We start from the raw sequence: 25,871 nt of genomic DNA, 5'->3' as shown, positions 1-25,871 counted from the left end.
CCGGTTTAAGGCCAAGGTTTCAAGTGAACTTGGCAAAGAAAGCTAGATTTCCTATACCCCTTTTATAATTGCGGCTACCGACGTGTTGTCGGAATGATCATTCGTCGTTTCTCAACTGTTGTGCGACGTAATACAGACAGCTGTTCCAGCTTCAATAAGATTACCATAAAGAATTTCTACCTTTTGTGAAGAAGCTACAACAATTTTTATTGTTTATTCTTGCTTAAGTGCCACTCATTGCATTTCCGTAGCCCCCCCCCCCCCCCCCCCCGCAAACCGGAACTCCAACTTTTTTCATCTAAATATTACACAACGCAGAATAATTTAGCTGCTGCGTTCGCGTCCAACAGGTATGAGAACTTAAAGTCCAACTATTGCCACTGTTATACCTACTACTACTACTTCTACTACAGCTGCTAGTGCTAGACTACTGCTTCTAGTGCTGGAACTGGTACTTCTACTGTTACGTTTTCTGGGTAATTCGGCCAATGATGAGCAAGGGGAAAAAACTTGTCAGGAATGACTTCATTCCATCTCGGTAGCCGGGCAGGAAAAAGCGACACAGGGCTCGGCAGCGGCGCTTATGCTGCCCTCGATATCAGGGTTTTTCATACGCGTTATCAGAACAGGAAGGCAAGGATACCTTCCGCGTGATAGAGTGTTATCAGCCGAAGAACGCAAAGCTAACAAAGCTAATATTTTTCTTGTCAGTATTCAATCCCTGGCAAGGTACAACAATGGCAATGTTTAAAACACTTCGCTACTATTCCTAATGCCATTGTTCAACCACACCAGTCTACTAGTAATGTACCACAACTTCTACTGGTAACACTTACTATTTTATTATTATTACTGTTAATATTGCTACTGCTACTAACAGTACTACTGCTACTGCTACATTTGGAACTATACTTCGACATCTAATGCGTTCACTACAACTAATCCGACGAGCTCGGTATGTAGGCATCATCAGTCGAAGCAGGGAATACACCCTCACAGCTACAACTCTAGTTCCCGGGTTAACCGGAACCACCACATCGCAGAACATGACACGCGTACTTTGTGAATGATGAATGTGACTAAATGAAGCCGGGAATGGTCAGTTGCAACGCGCTATCGAGGAGCTCGTTGTTCATTATGAAGGGAGCCACTGCACAGCTGCTGTCGATGGATACGGCGCGCCATACTTTTGCAAAAGGCAGTTCTGAACTGGGACTGTATTTCAGGACCTGCAACAAACTAACGGCCTATCGATGTCCTCGTTCTGGCTCGGCCATCACCTGTCAGCGCTTGCCATCCAGATGGTCGAGACCACAGCTGTCGTCGTAATCATGTTTATGGTGCCTGACGACACAGGAGCCTGCTTCTACCAGCAAGTAGACATCTCGCTTGTGTACCTCGTCATGGTCCTCTTCAACATTTGCCACATTTTACAGGGGATGCTTTTCGCTGGAGTGTGTCAAAAAGGTGAGTCACTCGGATCACATGAGCTCATTACGTATCCAATGTTGAATTTTAGGAAACGTAGCGCAAAGAAGACAAGGACAAAAATAAGGGACACACACACACACACACACTGCCGTTTTTTCTCCTTGTTTTCTCTGCGCTACGTTTCTTAAAATGCAAACGCACCAACTCGCCCAATTCAGCATTCTTGTGCAGTATCCAATGTTGCCGGCTTTTAAAGTAGCTTTTTGCCAATCATTCTCTTTTGCTACCTTTGTTTTTTACCTCTGCGAATTACGCATAGCTGGTGCTTCGACGACCACGAATGAACATAAAGGAACAATATGCAGGTAAATGCAAAAAAAAGTAAAGACAATAAGTGCAGCACCACACCCAAAGGGTGAAATTAGATATTTGTAGTTCAGTCTCCAGCGCTGCAGTAGCAAGCTACTAGCCTATTCAGCTCAATACCAGTAGAGTGTAATTCACTTCCAACGTGCAGTCTTCTTCAAGGGCTCATCAACATCCTTTACATTTCTCCTTTTATATATAATGTGATCGTGTCTTTATATCTGCTCTCATTGGTGAATGATTTTCCGCCTTATATGAAATAGCCATGAAATAAACCCCGAAGAGACAAACAAGTTGGGGAAAAATTGTTTTCAACAATCAGCGCATCAACCTCGTTTAGATATTTTTCGCGCTCGATCAAAAGCTCACTCGCGCTACTCAGTTTCCACACCATGAAATGTTGCGTGAACTTCTCACTTACTCCCACATCTGTATACATGTTGACAGTAATTTTAACAAAATTGCCAAATTTGGCTTATATGACATATCTCCCGTTAATTTGTATTTTTATTTTAAATTTACATGCTTTAAACCTGGGATGTATATTATGCCTACGCGCGTAAATTTTCCAGTAACCTTCTGGTATTGTACACTGCCGCCCACTCTTAGCAACAACACACCACGGCGTGTAGTACTAAAATGAGTCCTCAGTGCATTCACCGCGGCCACGAGTCTAATTGAAGCGGCGCATGCGCACATGGGCCTTGATGATGGTACTTCGGGTCGCCTGCTACACAGTGAAAGCGTGCCTTGTTTGAACAGCAGATTCAGCTTGTTGGCGATTCATTATGATCAACAGCGCAAGAGGACGACACAACGAACGCTATTGTGTCGTTCTCTTCTCCTCTGTTCCCGTCAGTTTGTTTGTGCTGTTAACCTATAGTGCCTTGCTTGTTTCACTGTGATGTGCATGAATCTCACAGTGGCTTCTTTGATATATCGAATATCATCGAACATTGTGTGCCGTCCCTCTGACTGGCTGTTTCGTGACGTCACGAGCAAGTGACCTCGCAAGAGCTAGTAATTCAAAATTATTCCGGTATAGGACTTATCAATGATGACCTTGACATTACATTTGATCTTCTCATCTGACCTTGACCTTATCTATGCTGAATTCAAAATTTTTACCTAAACCTTGAGCTAAGCCCAACCAGCGCAAAGCAATTGGCGTAACCGGGGTCAAGTCTCTCCTAAACATTTTTGACTTCGTCTACTGGTTTTTACAGAATGCAACTAAATTTCGGGTAGAATTTAAATACAGGGCACAATATCTTTGAGCTGCGTCTCAAGATTCGTATCCTATAGCCTTTACCTAACTGTTCGAGACGACAATGTTGGGTATGATCATGGAATTGTTGACCGGTCGCACTGCTCCAGCAGCTGCCCATGTCTACGCCGGACAGCACGCGCAGCAAATAAAGCGCTGCTCCCTTGTCCCCGTCACCTCTCCAGTCCGGTCGACACTAAGGGCCTACTCGTGTTTGCTTCCTTGTTATGGTGCTCAGCTAGTGAGCTGGAAAACCTGAGTGTAGCATCTGCAATTTTATTGAAAGCCGATGAAGGCACCCGTGTACAGTTAGGTGTGATAGTACGTCGAAGAAGATAGGCTGTCAAATAATTTGGAGGCCTCCAGAACACCGTCCCTCATTAGTGAGTCGCAATTTCTCTTATGATTGGGCGCAATTACTCAAATGACGATAAGTTGCATCAAAGCACTTTGGAAAAATTGGGGGAAATAATTCTGCTCACGTGCAGTGAAAGCTAGAACATAAACGTGTCATTGGGATATTTGGCGTTTTATTTTCTATAGGTTGATTTGTGGGGTTTAACGTCCCAAAGCGACTGAGGCTATGAGAGACGCCATATTGTTATTTTATTTGATATGTACGTCTTTCTAGCATTTAGTTCTTATCATCTTATTTTTGTTATATAGTGAGTTACTACTTCGATCCCCCTTTGGGTATCGTGTCAGTGTCGTGTTGTGCTTGCAATCGCAGGCCGTGGAATGGTATCCTACCTTTTGCTCAAAATGTTTCGTTAAATGCGGAAAGACTTCAAAAAAGGTAAATTATTTAAGACTAACCATGGTGTTTAACTTATATGATATATAATAATTGTTCAGTCTTTTTTTTTCACTCGTGACAATTCCGAAAGCAGCAAACCAAATTTAGAGACTGTTTTTGTTCCTAAATTAACTATTTATTAAGTGGACATGGGCCTGCAAAATAAATAAACTCGATGGCGGAAGTACCAGCAAGCAGGCTCGGTAGCGGTCAGACTACGAATGCTCCTGCGTTCGGTAGCGCAGAAATTAAACTGGGTGAAGCAACATTTAGATAAACCGGCCAAAGATGACGATAACCACCTAACAATCTGGAGCAGATACGAGCGGCTGAAATCATTCTAGTAGTACGAGAAGACGATAGGCATGCGGTATCAAGAAGGGCACTGAACAAGTGTAGAGGGGCGGAAGCCTCAGTTCGCAGGACGAGCCAACGTTTCGACAAGCGGACTTGTCTTTGTCTGGGCGAAAACAAGTCCTTAGACAAGTCCACTTGTCGAAACGTTGGCTCGACCTGCGAACTGAGGCATCCCCTCTCTACCCTTGCTCAGTGCTGTTTTTGAAATTATTCAAGATACATCTTGGTATATATTGCGCTACAAAGAATGATACAGACTTGTTTCGGCGGAGCTGAACGGGAATAAACAGTGAGCAAAAAATAGTTCCTTCCGCTACTACAAGCCAAGTGATAAGGTCGCATGCCAGCGTTTCTTAGAAGCGGCAAATAGATAACAATTGTTTGTGGAAATCTTTTGAACATAGCCGAGATGATTGCGATATCTATTTTAAAATCACGCGCTCAGAACGAGTGTATGCTGAAGCCTCATTTACGATAAGCGCCGTATGTATGCCGTAACCCATCTTCTCGCCTTCACAAGCACTTGGTATTGAGAGCACAAATCAAAAGTTTCTCTGCATCAACCTGGAATCTCGGAAATCGGCTTTACCACACTGTAGAAAGTTTGTACCAGCATGAACCCTTGATACGAAGTTCATTGACCCTGTTTTACGGAATAGGGTGCGGGACGAATGTTTTCCCCGAGAATGTGTCTTATTAAGGAAAAAATAAAACAACGGTTTTGGCTATTTTTAAGCCAAATCGAAGTTTGATTTAAGGTTACCATTTGATTTCGTTTCTACGATTGGATTCTCTTCACTACAGCCAAGCCAGCATTACTTGCTGCCACCTTTCTTGGGTTGGGATGTCCTGTAATGCTGAGCGAGATGACGAAATCATTTGGCCAGCTTGTATTTCAAGACCGCTTCATGAAGCTACTCAGTGCCGTCTCTCCGCAGCTTGCAGGAAGCATAATTCTGAGGACTCTGAGCATTTTTGACGAATATGAAGGTGAGCTATTGTGCACTTTTTTTTTTTTAAAATAAAGTAACGAGGCACGCCACCCTTGGGCAGTTTTTGTGAATTATATAGCGGTGTAAGATATTTTTTTCTAGATTTAAAAATAAATTTCGTTATACTTATTGCATGAAAAGTCTGGCTTTTATTATTCACTCTGATAGCAAAGCTCGAGGTGCTTAATTAAGCAGGAGGTTTGCCTTTTGGAGATAGTTCAGGGGAAGCTAAGACTTGGACAGCTTCATGATACCGTAACAGCCGTTTTCATTGCTCAAGTGCTCGGTATATAACAGCTTCTTCTCTCATTAACTCTCTAGCGTAACGTACGTGACTGAAAAGACGCCAATCAAGCATTTCTAAACCGCTTAAGCTAGCGTACAGTGAACATAGAGCTGTATATCGAGCAATTCTTTCTTCCCTAGAACAGTCAGCGAGTGGAACGCACTTCCTGCTGATATTGCAGAATGCCCGACCGTCGAGTCTATGTTAACAAAATTGAAAAATTGTTCTTGATATATTCACGTGTAGTGCTTCTTTATTACTGTTGGCGTTTCTAGTACATGTGGTTTGCCGTTGGGTATTTTGCTCCTGTATTGCTCCTACCATTTCCTTGCGCATGTGGTTTCAATGTCTGCTTTTAATGTATCTTTTTTTTTTGTTTTTGTGGTCATTTCACTGTACGAACAGCGTGTTGATGTGTTTGTATTTTAATCCATTTTTTGGTGGCAGGTCGACATCGGGATGATTTTTTATTTCTTAGGTTTTCCTCTTGTTAAGCTGGTTTTTCTTTTCTGCTGTGTATTTTAACAATGCATGTAATCCCACTCCTGCCTAAGGCCTTCTGTGAAGGCTGGCAGTATTTCTGAAATAAATAAATAAATAAATAAATAAATAGATAGATAAATAAATAAATAAATAAATAAATAAATAAATAAATAAATAAATAAATAAATAAATAAATAAATAAATAAATAAATAAATAAATAAATAAATAAATAAATAAATTAAATAAATAAATAATGCTTTCGGTACAGGATGCTACCTCTGAATGAGGCAGTCAAAGAGCAGTGAAACATAAGGGCGCTGCAAAGAGCTCAATGCTTTCGCCTGTCTTGCACGCACTAGTTTAGCTCTGCTGTGTACCACATATCAATGTCGGACGCAATAAATTTTACACGACTCGTAGCACTGGAAGTTGACGGACATTTTTATTGGCAGTCCCGGCGCCAATACGGCTGAAACGAACCGGACTACAGCAACACTGGGTAGCAAAGGCAGCGCTGATAAAGTTGAATAGAAGGTGTTAAAAAACCAGAAGTTATACTGAAAGGTGAAAGTTGTCAACAAAGGATGCAAATCATATTTACAAAACATTTCGCCGCCATAACTATCATTAGCTCTCTTGAACGGGAACATTATAACTCTATTCAACCCTGATACTTTAAAGGAGCGCTGCTCACAAAGAGATAATGTCGAGAAGAGAAGTGCGGACTCGTGAAGAATTACTATTAAAAAAAGAAACATTTCATAGTTTTAAGCCTTTATATATGAGAGTATGCGCAGTCTAAAAGCCCGCCTTCAATCAGATAGTTTTATTGATGGTTTGCGTACACAATATTGATCATTCTATTTATTAATAGCACCTCGGTCACATCACGTGCCATCTGGTTACGGCTCCTTTTCAAAATATCTATCAGCAAAGGCTGGCATGGCCGGACATGCTCCCTACTGCAGGAGTTACATCCTATCCAGTTCCTGCTTTCAATGAATACGTTTTCTTTAAAGCGATCATTCTAGCACTGGCCTGCGTGGCGGATGAATTCCTTGCACAGTACTAGTCAGGTGCCTGACGAATGACGCTTCACGATATCTTTCAATAGGTCACGCTGCTAGGGTACAATGAGGCCAATTTGCACGGGGAAAGAAAACTAAACGGCACACCATAGTGATTCATCACATAACATAATATCATCATCATCATCATCATAATCATCATCATCATCATCATCATCATCATCATCATCATCATCATCATCATCATCATCCTTTATACCCACTGCAGGGCGAAGGCCTCTCCCATATTTCTCCACTTAACCCGGTTCTGTGCTAGCTGCATTCACTTGACCCCTGCGAACTTCTTAATCTCATCTGCCCACCTAACTTTCTGCCGCCCCCTGGTACGCTTTGCGTCCCTTGGAATCCAGTTTGTTACCCTCAGCGACCATCGGTTATCCTCTCTTCGCACTACATGTCCTGCCCATGTCCATTTCTTCTTCTTAATTTCCACTAGAATGTCGGTAACTTGAGTTATTTCTCTGACCCACTCTGCACGCTTCCTATCTCTTAATGTTACCCCTACCATTTTTCGTTCCATAGCCCTCTGGGTTGTCCTCAACTTCAGTAGAACTCTCTTGGTTAGCCTCGACGTTTCAGCCCCATAGGTGAGTACAGGCAAGATGCAACTGTTGTATACTTTCCTCTTGAGCGATACCGGTAAGCTGCTAGTCATAATCTGCGAGTGCTTGCTAAATGCGCTCCATCCCAATCTTATTCTTCTTGTTATTTCCTTTTCATGGTCCGGATCTGCGGTTACTACCTGTCCTAAGTAGACATATTCGCCTACTACTTCCAGTATTTCGCTACCTAATGTAAACTGCTGTTCCTTCCCGAGGCTGTTGAACATTACCTTAGTCTTCTGCATATTGATTTTCAAGCTTACCTTTCTACTTTTCCTGTCTAGGTCATCAATCATTATTTGCAGTTCATCCCCCGAGTTGCTTAGCAAGGCAATGTCATCAGCAAATCGCAGATTACTGAGGTATTCCCCTTCTACCCTTATCCCTAACTGCTCCCATTCCAAGTCTCTGAATACTTCCTCTAAACAAGCTGTGAATAGTTCCGGGGAGATTGTGTCTCCTTGCCTAACACCTTTCTTCATGGGAATTTTGCTACTTTCTTTATGCAGAACTATGGTTGCTGTGCAGCCACTATATATATCTTCCAGCACTTTCACGTACGGCTCGTCTACCCCCTGATTTCGCAATGCCTGCATCACCGCCGAGGTTTCAACTAAGTCAAATGATTTTTCGTAATCAATGAATGCTATGTATAAGGGCTGGTTATATTCCGAGCATTTTTCTATCACCTGATTGATGGTATGAATATGATCGATAGTAGACTACCGTTTCCGAAACCCTGCTTAATCCTTTGCTTGATTGCAGTCTAAGGTTGTCCTGATTCTTTTAACGATTACCTTAGTAAATACCTTATACGTAACAGACAGTAAGCTGATTGGTCTGTAATTTTTAAGGTCCTTAGAGTCCCCTTTCTTGTGAATGAGGATAATGTTTTCATTCTTCCACGGTTCCGGTACCGTCGATGACACCAGGCACTGCGTATACAGGGCGGCCAGTTTTTCTAGCACGATATCCCCCCCGTCCTTCAGCAAATCTCTAGTTATCTGATCCTCTCCAGCTGATTTCCCCCTTTTCATAGTTTCTAGTGCTTTCTTGACCTCGTCCTTCGTCACTGCTGGAACGTCTGACTGTTTTTCCCTACCGCCAATCTCATTACGGTCCTGACTACTTTGGCTACTGTAGAGATCTGTATAGAACTCCTTGGCTACTTGTCCATATTAGTGATGACGTTGCCCGCCTTGTCCCTTATCGCATACATCTGGTTTTTGCCTATGCCCAATTTCTTCTTTACCGCTTTAAGGCTTCCCCCGCTCTTTACAGCATGCTCAATTTTCTCCATGTTATACTTCCTCATATCGGCCACCTTGCGCTTATTGATTACCTTTGATATTTCGGCCAATTCGATCTGGTCTGTTCGATTGGAAGCTTTCATACTTTGGCGTTTTTTAATCAAATCTTTCGTCTCCTTAGACAGCTTACCGGTATCCTCTCTAACTATCCTACCGCCTACTTCTACCGCACACTCAGTAATGATATCTCTGAAATTATTGTTCCTTGCCTCTAGGGTAATGTCGCCATCTTCAGTTAGAGCTGAATACCTATTCTGTAGCGAGATTCTGAACTCTTCTGCCCTCCCCCTCACCGCTAATTCGTTGATGGGTTTTTTTCTTACTAATCTGTTGCGTTCCTTCTTCAGATTTAGGCTAATTCGGGACCTCACCATCCTGTGGTCACTGCATCGCACTTTCCCGATTACCTCTACCTCCTGCACAATGGCAGGGGTTGAACACATTATGAAGTCGATTTCATTTTTAGTCTCTCCGTTAGGACTTTTCCATGTCCATTTCCGGTTCTTCCGTTTGCTGAAGAAGGTATTCATGATTCTTCAGTTATTGCGCTCTGCAAACTCAAATAGTAACTCCCCCCTGCTATTCCTAGAACCAATGCCATAGTCACCTACTGCCTGGTCTCCTGCCTGCTTTTTCCCTACCTTGGCATTGAAGTCACCCATTAGTACAGTATACTGCGTCTTTACTTTTCGCATTGCCGATTCTACATCTTCATAGAAGCTTTCAACTGCCTGGTCATCATAACTACATGTAGGTGCATAGGCCTGTACAACCTTCAGTTTATATCGCTTATTAAGCCTAATTAAGATGCCTGCAACCCTCTCATTAATACTATAGAATTCATCTATATTACCCGCTATATACTTATTGACAAGGAAACCTATTCCTAGTTGTCGCCTCTCTGGTAAACCTCGATAACACAGTACATGCCCATCCTTCAGTACAGTATATGCCTCATTCGGCCTCCTAACTTCACTAAGCCCTATGACATCCCATTTCATGCCCTCTAGTTCCTCTAACAGCACTGCTAAACTAGCTGCACTAGCTAGGGTTCTAGCAATAAATGTTTTCAGGGTCAGTTTCCAATGGCGGCCTGTCCAGCGGAGCCAGGCTTTCTTAGCACCCCCTGCTGCGTCACAGGTCTTACCGCCGCCGTGGTCCGTTGTTCCGCAGCCGCTGGTGACTGAGGGCCGTGGTTTTATGGAGCTTATCATAGGAGGTTGCGGCCAATTACTGCACCAGGGTGGCCAACTCCTGTTCTGGTGAGGGAGGGCGTTGCCGGAGGTGTTCACCGGCATCAGGTCGCATCCCAAACCTGTTTATGCAATTCCATCGACACGCGGATTTTTTTTTCATCCGGTGGAGAATTGCGCGGCTCCGGGATTTGAACCCCGGTCCTCTTGCATGCGAGGCGGATGTTCTGCCGCTACGCCACCGCTGCTACTGTGGGACCCAAGTGGATATAGGTAGAAGCGTTGCCCTTATTTTCTTATAAATGTCGCTATATCGGCACGTCGTAGCTTTCAGTTTGTGCAGAAGCTTCTCAGTCACAGCATCAATGATCGACACGAAAACAGTCCAGTTATTGAGACTCTCATAGACGAAAGACATGGACAAGGCTCCTTGGAATGAACACGATTGCTCTTTTTACAGTCTGAGGAAGAGCTCACTCGAATGACAATGAGTTTTCGCATAAGCGACGAGAACATCCAACACACGTTATTGGATGTTAAAGTCGGGTTTATACCCGAAAACTAGAGTTTGTTATTGTCGGGTAATTTTTAAGTGTGGAGATGTTCCTTCTGATGTTGTCAAAACCGGGACAACGCTTTACACACTTTCAGTGTGCTTTAAGTCGGGTTGATCTTTTAGAAAAATGAAATTTTCGTCAACATACCTAAAACGTTCAGGCTTGTGTCTGCTTCCAAAAAGCGCACCAGATCACGGTCAATCCCCACAAAGAAGATATGAGCCAGTATCAGTTCAGTTCAGTCGTTCAGTCGTGTCCGACTCTTCGTGACCCCATGGATCATATTACGCCACGCTTTCCGGTCTCTCACTATCTTCCTAACATCACATAACTTCATCTGCAGCGCCTCGAGGATGCCAACTAACCATCGCGTTCGCTGCCTACCCCTTCTCCGGCTTTCTCCTCTCTCCTCATCAGATGGCCAATGTAGCTGAGCTTTAACTTTAGAATTTGACCCTCCAATGAGCAGTCAGGGTGTATGGTCGACAAAAGCGACTGATTTGATCTTCTCGCAGTCCAAGGAACTCTCAAGAATCTCCGCCAGCACCACAATTCAAACGCGTCAATTTTTCGGCGGTCAGCCTTCTTCACAGTCCAACTCTCGCATCCATACATCACATCTGGAAAGACCATAGCACGAGTTATACGGATCTTGGTTGGCAGACTAATGTCTCTGCTCTTTACTAGGCGGTCAAGGCTAGCCATGGCTCTCTTTCCCAGAAGCAGGCGTCTCCTAATTTCATGGCTGCAGTCTCCTTCCGGGGTAATCTTGGAGTCCAAGAAAAGAAAATCTGTCACAGCTTCCACGTCTTGTCCATTGATGCTCCAGGCCAGTATAGGTGCCGCATAATCACCAATACAAATTCCTTTACTCAGAACAAGGACCTGGTCCTTGTTCATCATAAAGGTCCGTCAAAAGCTACAAAGGCTAAGCCAAGATAAAATACTTAAAATGGTGCAGAATTAAAGCGCTTGCATTGTGAAAATCATTACGACGCTGCAATGCATGCAGTGACATCACGCGCCCAAGGCTTCCCATTAAAAATCTTCTCGGCCGAGGCTACGAATCTGAAAGATTTAAAATGCGCTTACGTCACAAAAACAAAAACAAAACAGTGTGTCACAATAAACTTTTGGTACAAGTGAAAAGGAAACAATGGAAAACGTACAGTCATGGTTTCTATAAAATCTGTCGTGGTCGATAAAGCGCCGCAGTTGCCTTTTATGCTATGCCTTAAAACTTAGTCAGCCATATGGGGCCCCATTCTCGGCTTCCCTCGCGGATCGGATCTTTTATTACTGGTTCCTAAAATTTGTATATCTCTCTGTCTCTATCTCTCTCTACACACACCCATATATATATATATATATATATATATATATATATATATATATATATATATATATATATATATATATATATATATATATATATATATATATATATATATATATATATATATATATATATATATATTATTGTAACGGGTATTGCGCCAAACGTCCTGCCAACGCCCTGAGCCTAGAAGACTGCCATAGTCCGAGAGCGGTTCGAGCAGCGGTCTGAGCGCGGTTTCAGGCAACCAAATTCGTCGTCTACGCCAACCAGCAACCACTTCATCGTCTACGTCAACTAGCCACTGATTGTCTCCGCTTCGTCGTCGACTATAGTTTGTATCACTGCCCCCCTCCTCTGTAGCATCGACTAGATGCGACGCGGTGCTACTAGGAAGAAGTTAGCGAAAGGGTGCACAAAAGTGTCACAAGGACCCAGCGGCGTTGACGAAAAGTTCAGTCATGCACGATCATGATAGGGCTTCAGCCGAACCACGTGCACAACTTCAGGACGCTGTGGCCTTCGGGATGGAGCTGAAGCTACGAGAACAACGGCGTAGGTGACGTCACTGATACGGCGAACAATCTCGTAAGGACCGAAGTATCGGCGTAGTAACTTTTCAGATAGACCGCGATGACGAACAGGTGTCCACATCCAGACGAAGTCGCCCGGATCGTAAGTGACGATTCTTCGGCTGATGTTATACCGAGCAGCGTCATTCGCCTGTTGTCGGTGGATTCTGAGGTGTGCTAGCTGCCGCGCTTCCTCAGCACTCTGAACAAAGATGTCGGCGTCAAGTTCGGCGTTAGAGCCGCAAGAAGGACCAACTGGCATCATGGCATCCAAGGGCGTGCTCACTTGGCGACCGGAGACAAGTGGAATGGGGTCAGTCGCGTCGTCTCTTGAGTGGCGGTATTGTACGCGAAAGTTATATAGGGTAAAATCGCATCCCAGGTGCGATGTTCTGCGTCCACATACATAGAAATCATGTTGGTGAGGGTGCGATTGAGGCGCTCCACCAGCCCGTTGGTCTGAGGGTGATACGCCGTCGCACGTCGATGGCTAGTGTGAGTCAGAGTCATGACCAACCGGATTAGGCGAGCCGTAAAAGCTGCTCCACGGTCAGTGATTACCACGGCGGGGCCGCCATGACGTAGGACGATGTTATGAACGAAATATTGAGAAACTTCGGCTACAGTACCTTTAACAAGGGACGCGGTCTCTGCGTACAGTGTTAGCTAGTCTGTCGCGACGACTACCCAACGGTTGCCAGACGAGGACTTCGGAAAAGGACCGAGAAGATCCATGCCCACTTGATGGAAAGGGGTCTTCGGCGGAGCAATAGGCTGAAGAAATCCAGCGGGTTTCAATGGCGGAGACTTCCGACGTTGGCAGTCACGACATGAGCGTACATAGGCCCGCACCGATAGGAGTAACTTGGGCCAATAATACTTTTGACGAATTCGTGCAAGTGTACGGCTCACCCCCCGGTAGCTGGCGGTGGGTTCATCATGACAGGCACTCAATATATCTCGGCGCAAACTCGGAGGGGACAACAAGGAGAAACGTCTCTTCACTGTTAGCAAAATTTCGCTTGTAGAGCACGTTACCACGCAGAGTGAACGTTTGAAGCCCACGATGAAAAACACTGGGAATACGGGCATCGACGCCCTGCAAATAGTCGACGAGTGAAGCTAACTCTGGGCTCATTCTCTGCAGCTGCGCCATTTGGGTTGTACTAATAACCCCCAGAAAGGAAAAATCATCGGCCGTTTCTTCTGCACATATGGCGATGGGCGAGCGCGACAGACAGTCAGCGTCCTGATGCTTCCGTCCTGATTTTTATACGACTGTTACGTCATACCCTTGTAATCTAAGGCTTCATCTAGCCAATCGTCCTGAGGGGTCTTTGAGGCTCGAGAGCCAGCATAATGAATGGTGGTCGCTTATAACGCGGAAAGGTCGGCCGTAGAGGTATGGTCGGAACTTGGTGAGGGCCCATATTACCGCCAGACATTCTTTCTCAGTTGTTGAATAGTTGGTTTCGGAGCGGGTAAGTGTTCGGCTCGCGTAAGCGATGACCCGTTCTGCATCGTCTTGCCACTGAATTAGTACTGCACCAACCCCAACGTTGCTGGCATCAGTGTGAACTTCAGTTGCGGCGTTTTCGTCAAAAATGGCCTAGTATCGGGGGATTCTGTAGGCGGCTGCGAAGCTCAAGGAAAGCGGCCTCTTGTTCACTTCCCCACAGGAATGGCGTGTCATCTCGAATCAGTGTGGTTAGCGGTTCTGCGATGTGCGAAAAGTCTCGTACAAAGCGTCTGTAATAGGAGCACAAACCTAAGAACTGTCCAACAGCTTTCTTGTCAGTAGGGTGCGTAAAATCAGAAACGGCAGTTGTCTTTTCAGGGTCCGGGCGAACACCTTTTGCGCTGACCACGTGACCAAGGAAGCGAAGTTCCTCAAAGCCGAAGTGACATTTCTCCGGTTTGATTGTCAGGTTGGCGTCTCGGAGAGGTTTTAACACAAGGCGTAACCTTTCTATGTGTTGGTCGAAGGTGGTCGAAAATATGACGACATCGTCCAGGTAAACCAAACACGACTGCCACTTCAAACCGGACAGAACGGTGTCCATCATGCGTTGGAACGTGGCCGGTGCCGAACGTAGGCCGAAAGGTAGCATCTTAAACCCATACAAGCCATCGGGTGTCACGAAAGCCGTCTTCTCCCGGTATCTTTCATCCACTTCTATTTGCCAGTACCCACTTTTTAGGTCTAGCGACGAGAAGTATCGGGCATCTCGCAGTCGATCGAGTGCGTCGTCTATGCGGGGAAGTGGGTAAACGTCCTTTTTAGTGAGGAGATTACGTTTTCTGATATCGACACAGAACCGCAGAGTGTTGTCCTTCTTTCTGACGAGAACAACCGGCGAAGCCCACGGGCTTGTAGACGGCTGAATGACATCGTCGGAAAGCATTTCGGTCACCTGTCTCTGAATCGCTGCTCGTTCCGTTGGAGAAACGCGGTATGGGCGTTGGCATACGGGGCGCGTGGTCTCGTCTGTTATTATACGGTGCTTGGCGATGGGAGTTCGGCCCACTTTGGAAGACGTTGCGAAGCAGTCTGCAAAATCTGCCAAGACAGCTGAAAGCAGATCCTTCTGAGCCGGCGATAACTCGGTGTTTATTTCGACAGGTGGCAGAACGTGATGTGGTCCAGTGTCGTCTTGAAGGGCTTCTTCCACGGTGCACAAATGTGGACACTCCGCGACGTCTCGGAGGAAGGAGATCACCGCGCCTTTGACGAGGTGCTGAAATTCGTTCGAAAAGTTGGTGAGCAGAACGGTAGTGCAGCCATCCCATCCCGTAGGGGGACGAGACCTCGGGCAACAATGAGACCCCTCTCAAGCAGCAGCGGGATATGACCCTCCGCCATGCCCTCAAAGTCATAAAATAAGTCATTCTGCACGCGCATTACGACACTGCACCGTGGTGGCACCGTGACATCATCCTCCACAATACGCAGAGCATGGCTACAGGGATCGCGGGTGTTGAAGCGTGCCACTGCCCGTTTAGTCGAGAATGTGACTCGTGCCTTGTGTAGGTCGATCACAGCACCGTTTGGCTGCAGAAAGTCGAGCCCCAGAATCAAATCTCTCGGACATTCGCGCAAGACAACGAATTCCCCGACGTAGACGAAACCGCGGATGCCAATTCGGGCTGTGCACCTTCCGGCAGGGCTAATGAGGTGACCTCCAGCCGTGCGAATGCTAGGGCCCAACCACGGCGTCACAACTTTGCTCAATTCCTGGGCGAGGGCGTGGCTCATCACTGAATAGTCTGCACCGGTGTCAAGTAAAGCGATCGTGTCAGTTCCGTCAAGTGTCACGCACAAATCAGAAGTAGCGTCGGATGCTGTCGCTACCCTGCCCCTGTGAGAAATCAGCGTATCGGTGTATCGGCGGCGGAGGATCTTCAATTTTTCCGACAGCAGCAGCCTTGCCTTCGGGGACCGCTGGAATTAGTTTTCCCGGTGTGGACTGGGAGAACACCGCTCAGTATTGCTGGCGTCTCTGCGAGGGCTTAGGGAACGGTACCGCAGCGGAGATGACGATCCTGAGTCATAGCGCCTGTATCTCCCAGGCCTCTGACGGGCCGACAGATGAGCTTCAATCTCGAGCGGTCGTTCGCCGTTCCGTGGACAGTGCGCATTGGGTCCGAAGCCGCGAAGTCCCACTCGGCGATACGGGCATGCACGGTAAAGGTGACCAGCCTCCCCGCAGTGGTAGCAAATTGGCCTGCGTTCCCGCGTACGCCACACGTCCGACTTGCGAGGCACCACAGCTTGAGCCGATGCGTCATACGAACTGATGTGGCTAACCACCGGTGTCAGGTCAATAGGCCCACAGGCAGCTGCTTGACGTGCAACGAGCGCGTACGTTCGTTTGTCGTCGACCCGTGGAGGCATGGTAGCGACATGATCGTAGGCAGCTGCCTGACGAACAACGGATGTGTGCGTGGGCATTTCATCGACGCGCTGCAGTAGGTTGGTGACCGGGAATTCACGAGCAGCCTGGTGTACTTCATCTCTGACGACTTCGGTCAGTGATGTCACTGGCGCACTCTGGGGCAGACGGAAACGTTGGAGCTCCTCTCAAACAACCGATCGAATAAGGTCACGTAAGGCGTCCGCACCGCCTCCATGGCACGACGAAAAAACATCTGGGGCCAGGCTGCTGACATCTCGGTTGTACTGCCGGGCCCGCTGTTGGAGCGTCGTTTCAATGGTCGTTGCCTCCGCGAGGAATGCAGCAACGGTACGCGGTGGACTGCGAACGAGGCCCGCAAACAGCTCCTGCTTAACTCCACGCATGAGGTGGCAAAGCTTCTTCTCCTCTTTCATATTGGGGTCTGCGCGCTGGAAAAGACGGGTCATGTCTTCACAGTACGTGCGCACACTTTCATTTGGCCGCTGGTTTCTGGACTGAAGTGCAGCTTCAGCTTTCTCGCGGCGGTCGGTGTTGGGGAAGGTGGTCAGAAGTTCACGGCAAAATGCTTGCCAGGTGTTAAGGGCGCCCTCGTGGTTTTCGAACCACGTACGCGCAGACTCTTCTAGGGCGAAGTAAACATTATTGAGCTTTCGCTCGTCACCCTAGCCGTTGTACCGAGCCACTCGCTCGAAGATCGCCAGCCAATCCTCAGCGTCTTCGAAGACGTCGCCGTGAAAAGATGGTGGTGTTCGCGGCGGGTGGCAAAGGATCGGAGCTGAGAGCCTGGGATCAGTGGCCATGTCGAGGTGGCTCGAGAGTTGCGGCTGCGTGATCCTCGTAGGGGTGAGAAGGGGCCCAACCTCAGGCGACTGTCCGTGCAGGCGGCGACTGAGTCGCTGGTGGACCGGAGTCAGATCCGTCGTGAAGCGTGTAAACGTGGGAAAGCGTACCCCGCACCTCCACCAGACTGTAACGGGTATTGCGCCAAACGTCCAGGTAACGCCCTGAGCCTAGAAGACTGCCGAAGCCCGAGAGCGGTGCGAGCAGCGGTCTGAGCGCGGTTTCAGGCAACCAACTTCGTCGTCTACGCCAACCAGCAACCACTTCATCGTCTACGTCAACTAGCCACTGATTGTCTCCGCTTGCTCGTCGACTATAGTTTGTAAAGACGTTCTTGGCTGTAGAGGAAATAAATAGCGAAGATTCTTTACACTTCATTTATTCTTCGTCGACGTTTCGACCAGGTTCCGGTCTTTCTCAAGACTCGAGAAAGATCAGACACCGGTCGAAACGTCCACGAAGAATAAATGAAGTGTTAAGCATCTTCGCTATATATATATAACGTCTAACCAGCAATGTCCTCCCGTTTTTTTTCATCCTGTTGGGCAAGCGGGTCCGAGCAAGGGAGGGGAGGATAACAGATACAGCGAAAAAAAAAAATATCTTGAAAGCGAACGCGCTCACCATTCATAGTCGGCCACTTCTCGCAAAAACCTCTTTCACGCTTGGCGCTCCCACCTTTTAGTGAGAACAGCAAATTATTTCACCATCTGCAGCAAACACCATCCCCCACCTCCTTTTTTTCTCTCCCGAGGTTGTTCCGCCGCTGCTTGTATTGTATTCAGCTGACTCCCAGCAGGCGCCTTGGGTGGATGACCCTTTGGGCCTACCCTGCTCTCTGCGTGCGTGTGTGTGTATGTGTGTGTGTATGTGTGTGTGTGTGTGTGTGTTGTGCGTGCGTAGCTGGTTCACCTGTATGTGCCCATATTCTGTTGGTATCACCTCTTAAGTTGCCAACACTATAAGAAGACAAACAAGAACCATGTACCCTCAGTCTTGAGAAACGCAGGGCTCCTGCCGAACCGTCGACTCCAAATAAAATTGGAAACAGTATGAAGCTATTTTTCTCTTGTGTATAATCTCTAGCAACCAAGTACGTCTATTTACTTATTCTATATATATATAATGAACTACTTATCATAGCCCTATGAACATGTGGTAATTGCCTGAGAATGGCCTGTCTGACTTGGCATTCAATGGTCCCACGTTTGGTTCTTATCTGAAAGGTGGTACTACCTGCAGGTGCTGCCAACCCATGCTGCCAACTCCGCTAGCACACGGGATCAAGTTACGTCACTCATCCCGCGATTAGTCCGTGTGTCACCATAACTGTCAATGGCCGGCCACAAGCGTGCTCATAATTTTTCACTGACATCGCTGTCGGTGCGTGAATTTCTAGAGAACGCAGGTTTCAACGCCACGAAAGAAATATATTGATGCATTATCACAGGAAGTATTGGTTCTATTTGTTTAATAATAAATCAGTCTTTATTCCCTTTCTAATGAAAGGGAAAGAGACCCCAGACGAAAAACTGCAAAGCAGCCGCTTGAGAGTGTCGGTGGTTCCACACATATTCATGCCATAGAGCACGTGGTCAGTTACGCGGCCTGAGCGCTAGCAGGGAGCGAGACAACAGTTTGAACAAACTACAAAAGTTGTTTATTTAACTTGCAATCAATAAATTACTTAAATTCGCAGATATTGACTTTTACATGTTCTACTGAACTAAATGCATTTTAATTTCTTTAGGGTGCAAGGTGTGAGCATTTGTTGCGCAAGTCATATTTGTTTAAAGTGGTTGGAATGAGAATGTAGTGCATAATTTCTATAGTGTCTTCAGTTACTGGTTACAGCCCATTGTGATATAATCTTGTGTCCACATGTTTCTCCTTGTCTTATCTTGGCAACGAATTTGAGAAAGGAATTAAGCGCAACAGGGAAAATATATGTATATGCATTTGCCGATATTCGTTTGTAATGTTTGGTGTAAGCTGTTAAGGTAATTTCAGTAAAGTGCATTATTTTCTTTTTTGCAACCTAAGTAGTTTATTAATCCATCATCGTCATCATCATCATCAGCCTGACTATACCCACTGCAGGGCGAAGGCCTGTCCCATATTTCTCCACTTAACCCGGTTCTGTGCTAGCTGCAATTGAACCCCGCGAACTTCTTAACCTCATCCGCCCACCTAACTTTCTGCCACCCCCTGCTATGCTTTCCTTATTAATTTATTAATTACTTTTAAATTTATTACTTTCGCTCCACTTTCACTGTTCAGAAAGAACAACTGAACATTTTTTTGAGAAACTGTAGGAGGTTAGTTTACCGGTACCAGGTGCGAATTAGGCTGTCTGGCATTTCATTTCTGTTTTCAGTATATACTGGCTGCCATTCAGCAGTAACCTACCACAATATGTGAAAGACGACACGCCTCAGTCATAAAGTCCTACTTTAACCAAGCGGCACGAACGCGCGCGTGCCTGTCCCAGAAGTAGCGTGCCTTATTGGGGATCCGAGGCCCCAGTGGGCTCAGTTCCTATATCACAAGTTCTGTCCAGGTTGGCAATGCCTGGGAAATCGATCAAAACAAGCGGCCGCGTCACGTCACACAACTCTGGGGACAGACGTCTCCGTTACTGCCTCTTGAGCCTGAAATCCTGAGAAAAACACACTAACACCGGGCTTATAGTCGGATTGAGCACTCTAGCGCTAATGTATTGTATAGAAATGAGGTTGTCCTCACTCACAGATGACTAAACCTTTTAAAACATTGCAGGCTGGGTGCTCATAGTCTTTGCTTACACCTGCCCTGCATAGCATTTAGATGCAGCTGTTGCGAGAAATTCCATTGCATATGCAAAGTGTTTAACCTATACCCTGCTTTGCACAGGTGGAGCCGGCTGGAACGTCCTTTTCAAGCGTGCTCTCAATCTGGACAGCGTTATCTTGTTCGAGGTTCTAATGGTCATGTGCGCCACGGCTGTCCTCTACGTCTTCCTGCTGTTCTACTTGACCAACGTCCTTCCATGGGCCACACACTATCGCCAGCATCCCCTCTTCTTCCTAATGGTCCGTGCGAATATTAACCGAAACAAAGTGCCAGTCGCATTCATATAAAAAATTTTGTCAAAAGCCAGGAGATAGTCAGGTAGCGTTTTACGATGAGCTCTATTCACGCTGAACTCCTCGCGATTTGGGGAGCCTTGTCAGGAGTGCCTTGCACCGGAACTGGGTCAATACGTATTCTTACTGATTCCTTTGAAGCTTTCAAGGAAATCACTACTCCGGGTTCACAAGATGCAACAGCTACGGCTATACAGCGCCTCCTTAAATGCCACGAACTCGCGACCAGAACTGTCGCTATTCACTGGACCCCAGGTCACTCGGACGAATCAGGGGGCAATGCGGCGGCACACGCCGCGGCTGCCTTGGCAGGTGGGATGTCCACATTTACTTCCCCACCCCCCTTGCTTCATCCTTATTCGACCTTGGGCGGGCAACTCACCCTTTCTCTTGCCCTTATGCACTATACTCGGACCAGTCTTCGTAGCCTCAGTCAGCATCGCATGCAGGTGGCCACACCAGACCCACCGTTTACGAGAAGAACCCACCTCACGCGAAGTCAAGAAGTATTTTTGAATAAGCTCATCGCCCATGCGGCTTACACGCCACGTATTATGGCCCGCTGGCGTCAGTATACGGAGAAAATGATTACGTGCCCCCCCTGTACGACTCTAACCTGCGGCGGCATATCTCATTTACTTTGGGAATGCCCTGCTTTTTCTACTGGACTCCCCGAGATCGAACCCTACCGCCTGAACTACCGTTCCCTTCTAGAAACTGATGCTACCACACAGTTGATATTTGCCAAGTATGGCTCGCTTGGTGGCCTGGTTAGAGCAATGTGATTCGAGTGACGACCTAAACAATGAAGATTATGTCTACTCCCCTTTATCCCCATCCATGGCCATGAGCCTCCCAATTCAATAAAGGACATTCATTCATTCAATCAATCAATCAATCAATCAATCAATCAATCAATCAATCAATCAATCAATCAATCAATCAATCAATCAATCAATCAATCAATCAATCAATCAAAAATTTTGTTTTTGACGCAGCGGCCTCAAAGCTCCTGTTCTGAAAAAACTCCCGTTTTGTCAGCGTTCTCTGCGTGGGCGATCTTGGCGTTTTGAACGAAAACGCAGGAACATGGCTCTCAGTGTCTCTTGACAGGTGGCGTGGTAGAGTAGTGTGTCCTCGACGACCTGTGTGACGTAAGGAAAGCACATGCTGTCACAAAGTTAGGGAGGAACTTTAAAATGGATGGTGTTCATTCTTTTAGAATCGATCTCGAACATGGTACTCTAATAAGGGAGTAATAAGGGAGCAGCTTTCTCCGAAACTTCGTTGTTAAAGAAAAATTCGTCAAGATCTTGGGATCGAGCCCAGCCCCAGCACCTTTCCGGGAAAGTCACTCTACGGACTGAGCTAACCAGGAAGGCTAGTGCAATAGATGGTAGGGCGATAGCGAATTAATCTATAACTCGAAGTGGGAATGGTGTTCATCAAATATATTAGGGGAATCCCCAAAGTTGAGTAGATTTCTAATAAGGGAGTAATTATTCAGTGACGTCCACACAAGCATGGACTCCCTTATTAGAAATCTACTCCATCTTGGGGGATTCCCCTAAAATATTTCACCAGCACGTGGTACTTATAGGCGATACAAGGACATTCGTACAGAATGGTTAGAGCCCGGCGTTATATCTGCCGCGTGTTCGCTTACAACCAGTAACTGGATAAAGTACTAAGTTATGTGTGGTATAAGAGTAGTTACTGATTACGTGAGTGTCAAATCGCATGTGCACGAATGAGGAAAGCAAAGGGGAGCTGAAGACAGGACCCGTTGCCGTTATCGAGTAATAGTTTTCAAGGCTTGGTTTGCAATGGTTCGTGGTGTTTAAGTCCCAAAGCAACTCAAGCTTTGAGGGACACCGCAGTGGAGGGCTCCGAAAATTTTGACCGCCTTTGGTTTTTTAATGTGCTCTGACATCTCACAACACAGGACAGCCTTGCATACCCCCTGCATCGAAAAGCGGCAGCCCCGGTAGGGATTAGATTGCGCCTCCTCGGGATCAGCAGTCGAGCCTCCTAACCCCGAAGACAACGCGGTGGGCATACCCTTAAATGTGGAGATTATGTATAGCGTACTTTTGATAGCCGGTCTTAGAATTTGTCCTCAGTATGTCTCCTGCTCAGAAATATTTCTCACAATAATACCGGTTTCCATTGGGCGAACAGTAGCAAGAGCAACGAGCCGCCAGAGCAGCGCACGAAAGCACTGGGGACGCGCGTTCTCGTCTCCGCAATGGAACATTCACACTGCTCGGAGAGCAGCGTACCGAGGCGGAGCGCGTGACGTCAGGCGTCATGTGATCAAACTTTTCCCGCGCTTGCGTTGCCCGTATCTGCCGGCCGAACGCCACCGCTGCCGTCTTCCGCCATTTTTCTCGACCGTCCTGCCCGGGCTACGGGCGGCGAGTAACCAGAAGCACGGCCGGTGTCGAGGAAGAAAGCGCGCGCGCTCTCCCTCGAGACCGGCTGTGCCAGAAGTGACATCAAAAAGGTCACGTGACTTCCTCCGTTCTCCCTGTACTCAACCGCTGGCGACGGAGCACCGAGGACTGCTCTCGGCTGCTTCCGGGACCCCAAAAGCGCGCCTCCTCTGCCAATGGAACACAACGCTACTGCTCCTGTTCGACCACTGGTAGGCGCTGAAACTCACGAGAGCCCTTTTAGTGCAGCTAAAAGTGCTCCTGTTCGCCCAATGGAAACCGGTATTAGATTCAAGTTGCTTTCATAGGCGCCACTTTTGAGCATGCGACTTTCATTTCCAGTATATGCCATGACACGCGCACGAGTGTGTTGTTGTTGTGGCTGTAGGAAGAAGGAAAAGAAGATGCACGGGCCTGCTCTGTAGCTGAGCCACCTCCGCTGCCTCGTACAGATAGAAGAGAATATAGAGAAGAAAGAAAAGCAAGAGGGAAAGAAAGACGTGCGCCATAACAACAGCCGTCGTCCACCACCAGCGGTGGTGTGTGCAATGACGGCCTGCAACAGATAAAAATTCGATGCTAGGCCAGCCCCGCCGCAAGCAGCGGCGACCCACCTGCACCAGCACCATCTGTTGAGCCAGCAGAACATGCTTAATAAGCGGTCTGTGATACATTGAATGCATAGAAAAACAGCCAAATCGCTTGCTTCATTTAACTTGATAATCATTCTTCATCGAGTTGACATTAATGGTCTCGCTACAGTGACGAGTTTAGTGCCATGTGTAAGTAACAAATGCCCCATATCAAAATGGTTCATTAAGTGGCATGTTGGCTAATTCAAATTCAAGAAATAACCCGAAATTACCTAATTATGGACGTAATCAGGGACGTAACCAAGCGAATGAGTAGCCATTTACTTTTCTTTTTTGACCGTTCAAAAAAAAAAAAAAAAACATATCAGATGAAAGGCTTCTTCCCTCGTGTACAGACGCGCGAGGAGCAGTTTTCTTTTCCTCTTTGAAATATCTGGTGCTTAGTGGAGGCTTTTGGCAAAACTTGGCGGTTTTCATTATTTTATGATACTTGAAATAGTACATTATATTCCGAAATTATTTTGCAGAGATTTAATGAAGCCACTTTACCATTTTTGCTTGTTTCTTATTTCTTGCTTTTATCGTCTAGTAATGTATTTAAATAGCCTATTAAGACCAGTTTATTCCGCAGTGTTTGAGCAAACTATGAGAAATACGTTGCGTGAAACTATATTCTTCATTGCAACCTGTACAGAATATATACTCGCACTGATGTATTTTGTTGCATGTTTAGGTTTTCGTCTTCATCTTGTTTTTGCACTGCTGTTAGGCGTAATAAAATTGCAAGGGAGTATGCAGCCTTCCATCGACAAAGAATGCGTAAGCATGCCATATTTTGAGGCCATCCAACCTGAATTTGGAAGCCAACATTGTGTTGGACATGACCATATTAGGTTCGACGCCAATTTCGGTCAAGGTCTGACAATGCCAAATTTCATAGGTCCACGGTGGCCAAATTTGGCGGGTTGCCCACCTCACTCCAGGTCACAACTGAGCTGGCCATACAAGTATAATTTACACATTAATTTCTGTCAAAATGCAGGCGAGCTTAAATTTCGTGGTACAGAAAGCCAAAATCAAAGAGAGGTTTATCATCACTTATAAGCCACAACTGAATTAGGTATAACAAAATAAGGTTGCGCACTAAATTAGCTTAAATCGAATTTCGAGCATCTAGAGAGCCAGTACTGGGGTGTTGATAAATATTTTTTGCGGACACGTTCGGCGGTGACCTTCTGCGGAAGCTTGGTTGGTTGGTTTGCGGTGTTTAGCGTCCCAAAGCGACTCAGGCTATGAGAGACGCCGTAGTGGAGGACTCCGGAAATTTCGACCACCTGGGGTTCTTTAACGTGCACTGACATCGCACAGCACACGAGCACCTTGCTTTTCGCCTCCACCGAAAAGTGGCCGCCGAGGCCGGGATTCGATCCCGCGTCCTTGGGAACAGTAGTCGTTCTGCGAAAGCGTTTTTGCGCATGCGCCTACTGTTGCTAACGCAATAAAACTGTTTACTACAAAGGCCCCTTTTCTCCAGTTCGTCGACTTCAGCGAGCTGTTTAGTCGCGCATTAATCATTAAAACCTCCTTGGTGTTCCACGCCTTTGTGCTCAGATGGCCTATTGGGCAAAAGCGGACGCCGCGGCAGCAGTGAAACACCCCGCGCGCATCGCAGAGTGAGTCAGTGAGTGAGTAGTCTTTAACAACCACTCTAGTTGGTACGAAGGCCTTTTCAAGGGAGAGGGTTAGTAGGGTCAGGGAGGTCACATTTCGTTGTCAATGCCTGCCTCATGTGCAAACTCCTAGAGGGATAGCAGTGTGGTTCGGACCCAAGCATCGCCGTTGCTTGGTGTTTTCCGATCACTGAATGTGGTGACATGACCTGGAAGGCGATCCTTTTTCTTTCCGATGTCGGGGTAGCCAGGACAGTTCCACAACATGTGGAACTGCCCTGTTGGGTGGGCACCTTTGGGCGGTCATCCACGTATCATTTTCTGCACAGAACTGCGGCCACGGCTTCGTCGTAATCATGCCGGTCTTCTGGCTCAGCTGCGAGGTAATGGTGCATAGGTTTTGCGTTCGACCGCCATTTGGCAATCACATCTTCGGTGAGTGCGTACCCCGTGCGCGCTTAATGTATGAGAACTTGGGCACCACGGGAAAGCCAACGTGATAAGGGGTTAAGATTAACAGATACCGCGCCTAACGTAACAGAAGCTCTGAAGAATGTCCCCCTTTCCTCTTTCTGGTAAACTCATAAACAAGTGGATAGATGCACATGAACACTGAAAGCTCAGCCGCAGCGTATTTCATCCGTGGGCCTGCTT

At 46.6% G+C, this 25,871-nt stretch overlaps 1 protein-coding gene across 1 annotated transcript in view; it reads left to right on the top strand.

Annotated features, from left to right (window-relative positions):
* LOC146180840 (phospholipid-transporting ATPase ABCA3-like) overlaps positions 1-25,871 on the top strand; it is a 170,033-nt gene that overhangs the window by 28,651 nt on the left and 115,511 nt on the right. The window contains exons 6-8 of the mRNA XM_084577709.1: positions 1,227-1,467; positions 5,022-5,207; positions 20,287-20,465. Of these exons, the coding sequence (XP_084433835.1) occupies positions 1,227-1,467; positions 5,022-5,207; positions 20,287-20,465 (606 nt within the window). The remainder of the gene's footprint in view (positions 1-1,226; positions 1,468-5,021; positions 5,208-20,286; positions 20,466-25,871) is intronic.

The sequence above is a fragment of the Amblyomma maculatum genome, chromosome 8 (genome assembly GCF_055883805.1).
Source record: "Amblyomma maculatum isolate TAMU_Amacu chromosome 8, ASM5588380v1, whole genome shotgun sequence".
NCBI lineage: Eukaryota > Metazoa > Arthropoda > Arachnida > Ixodida > Ixodidae > Amblyomma > Amblyomma maculatum.
This window is presented reverse-complemented; position numbering and strand designations above follow the sequence as displayed.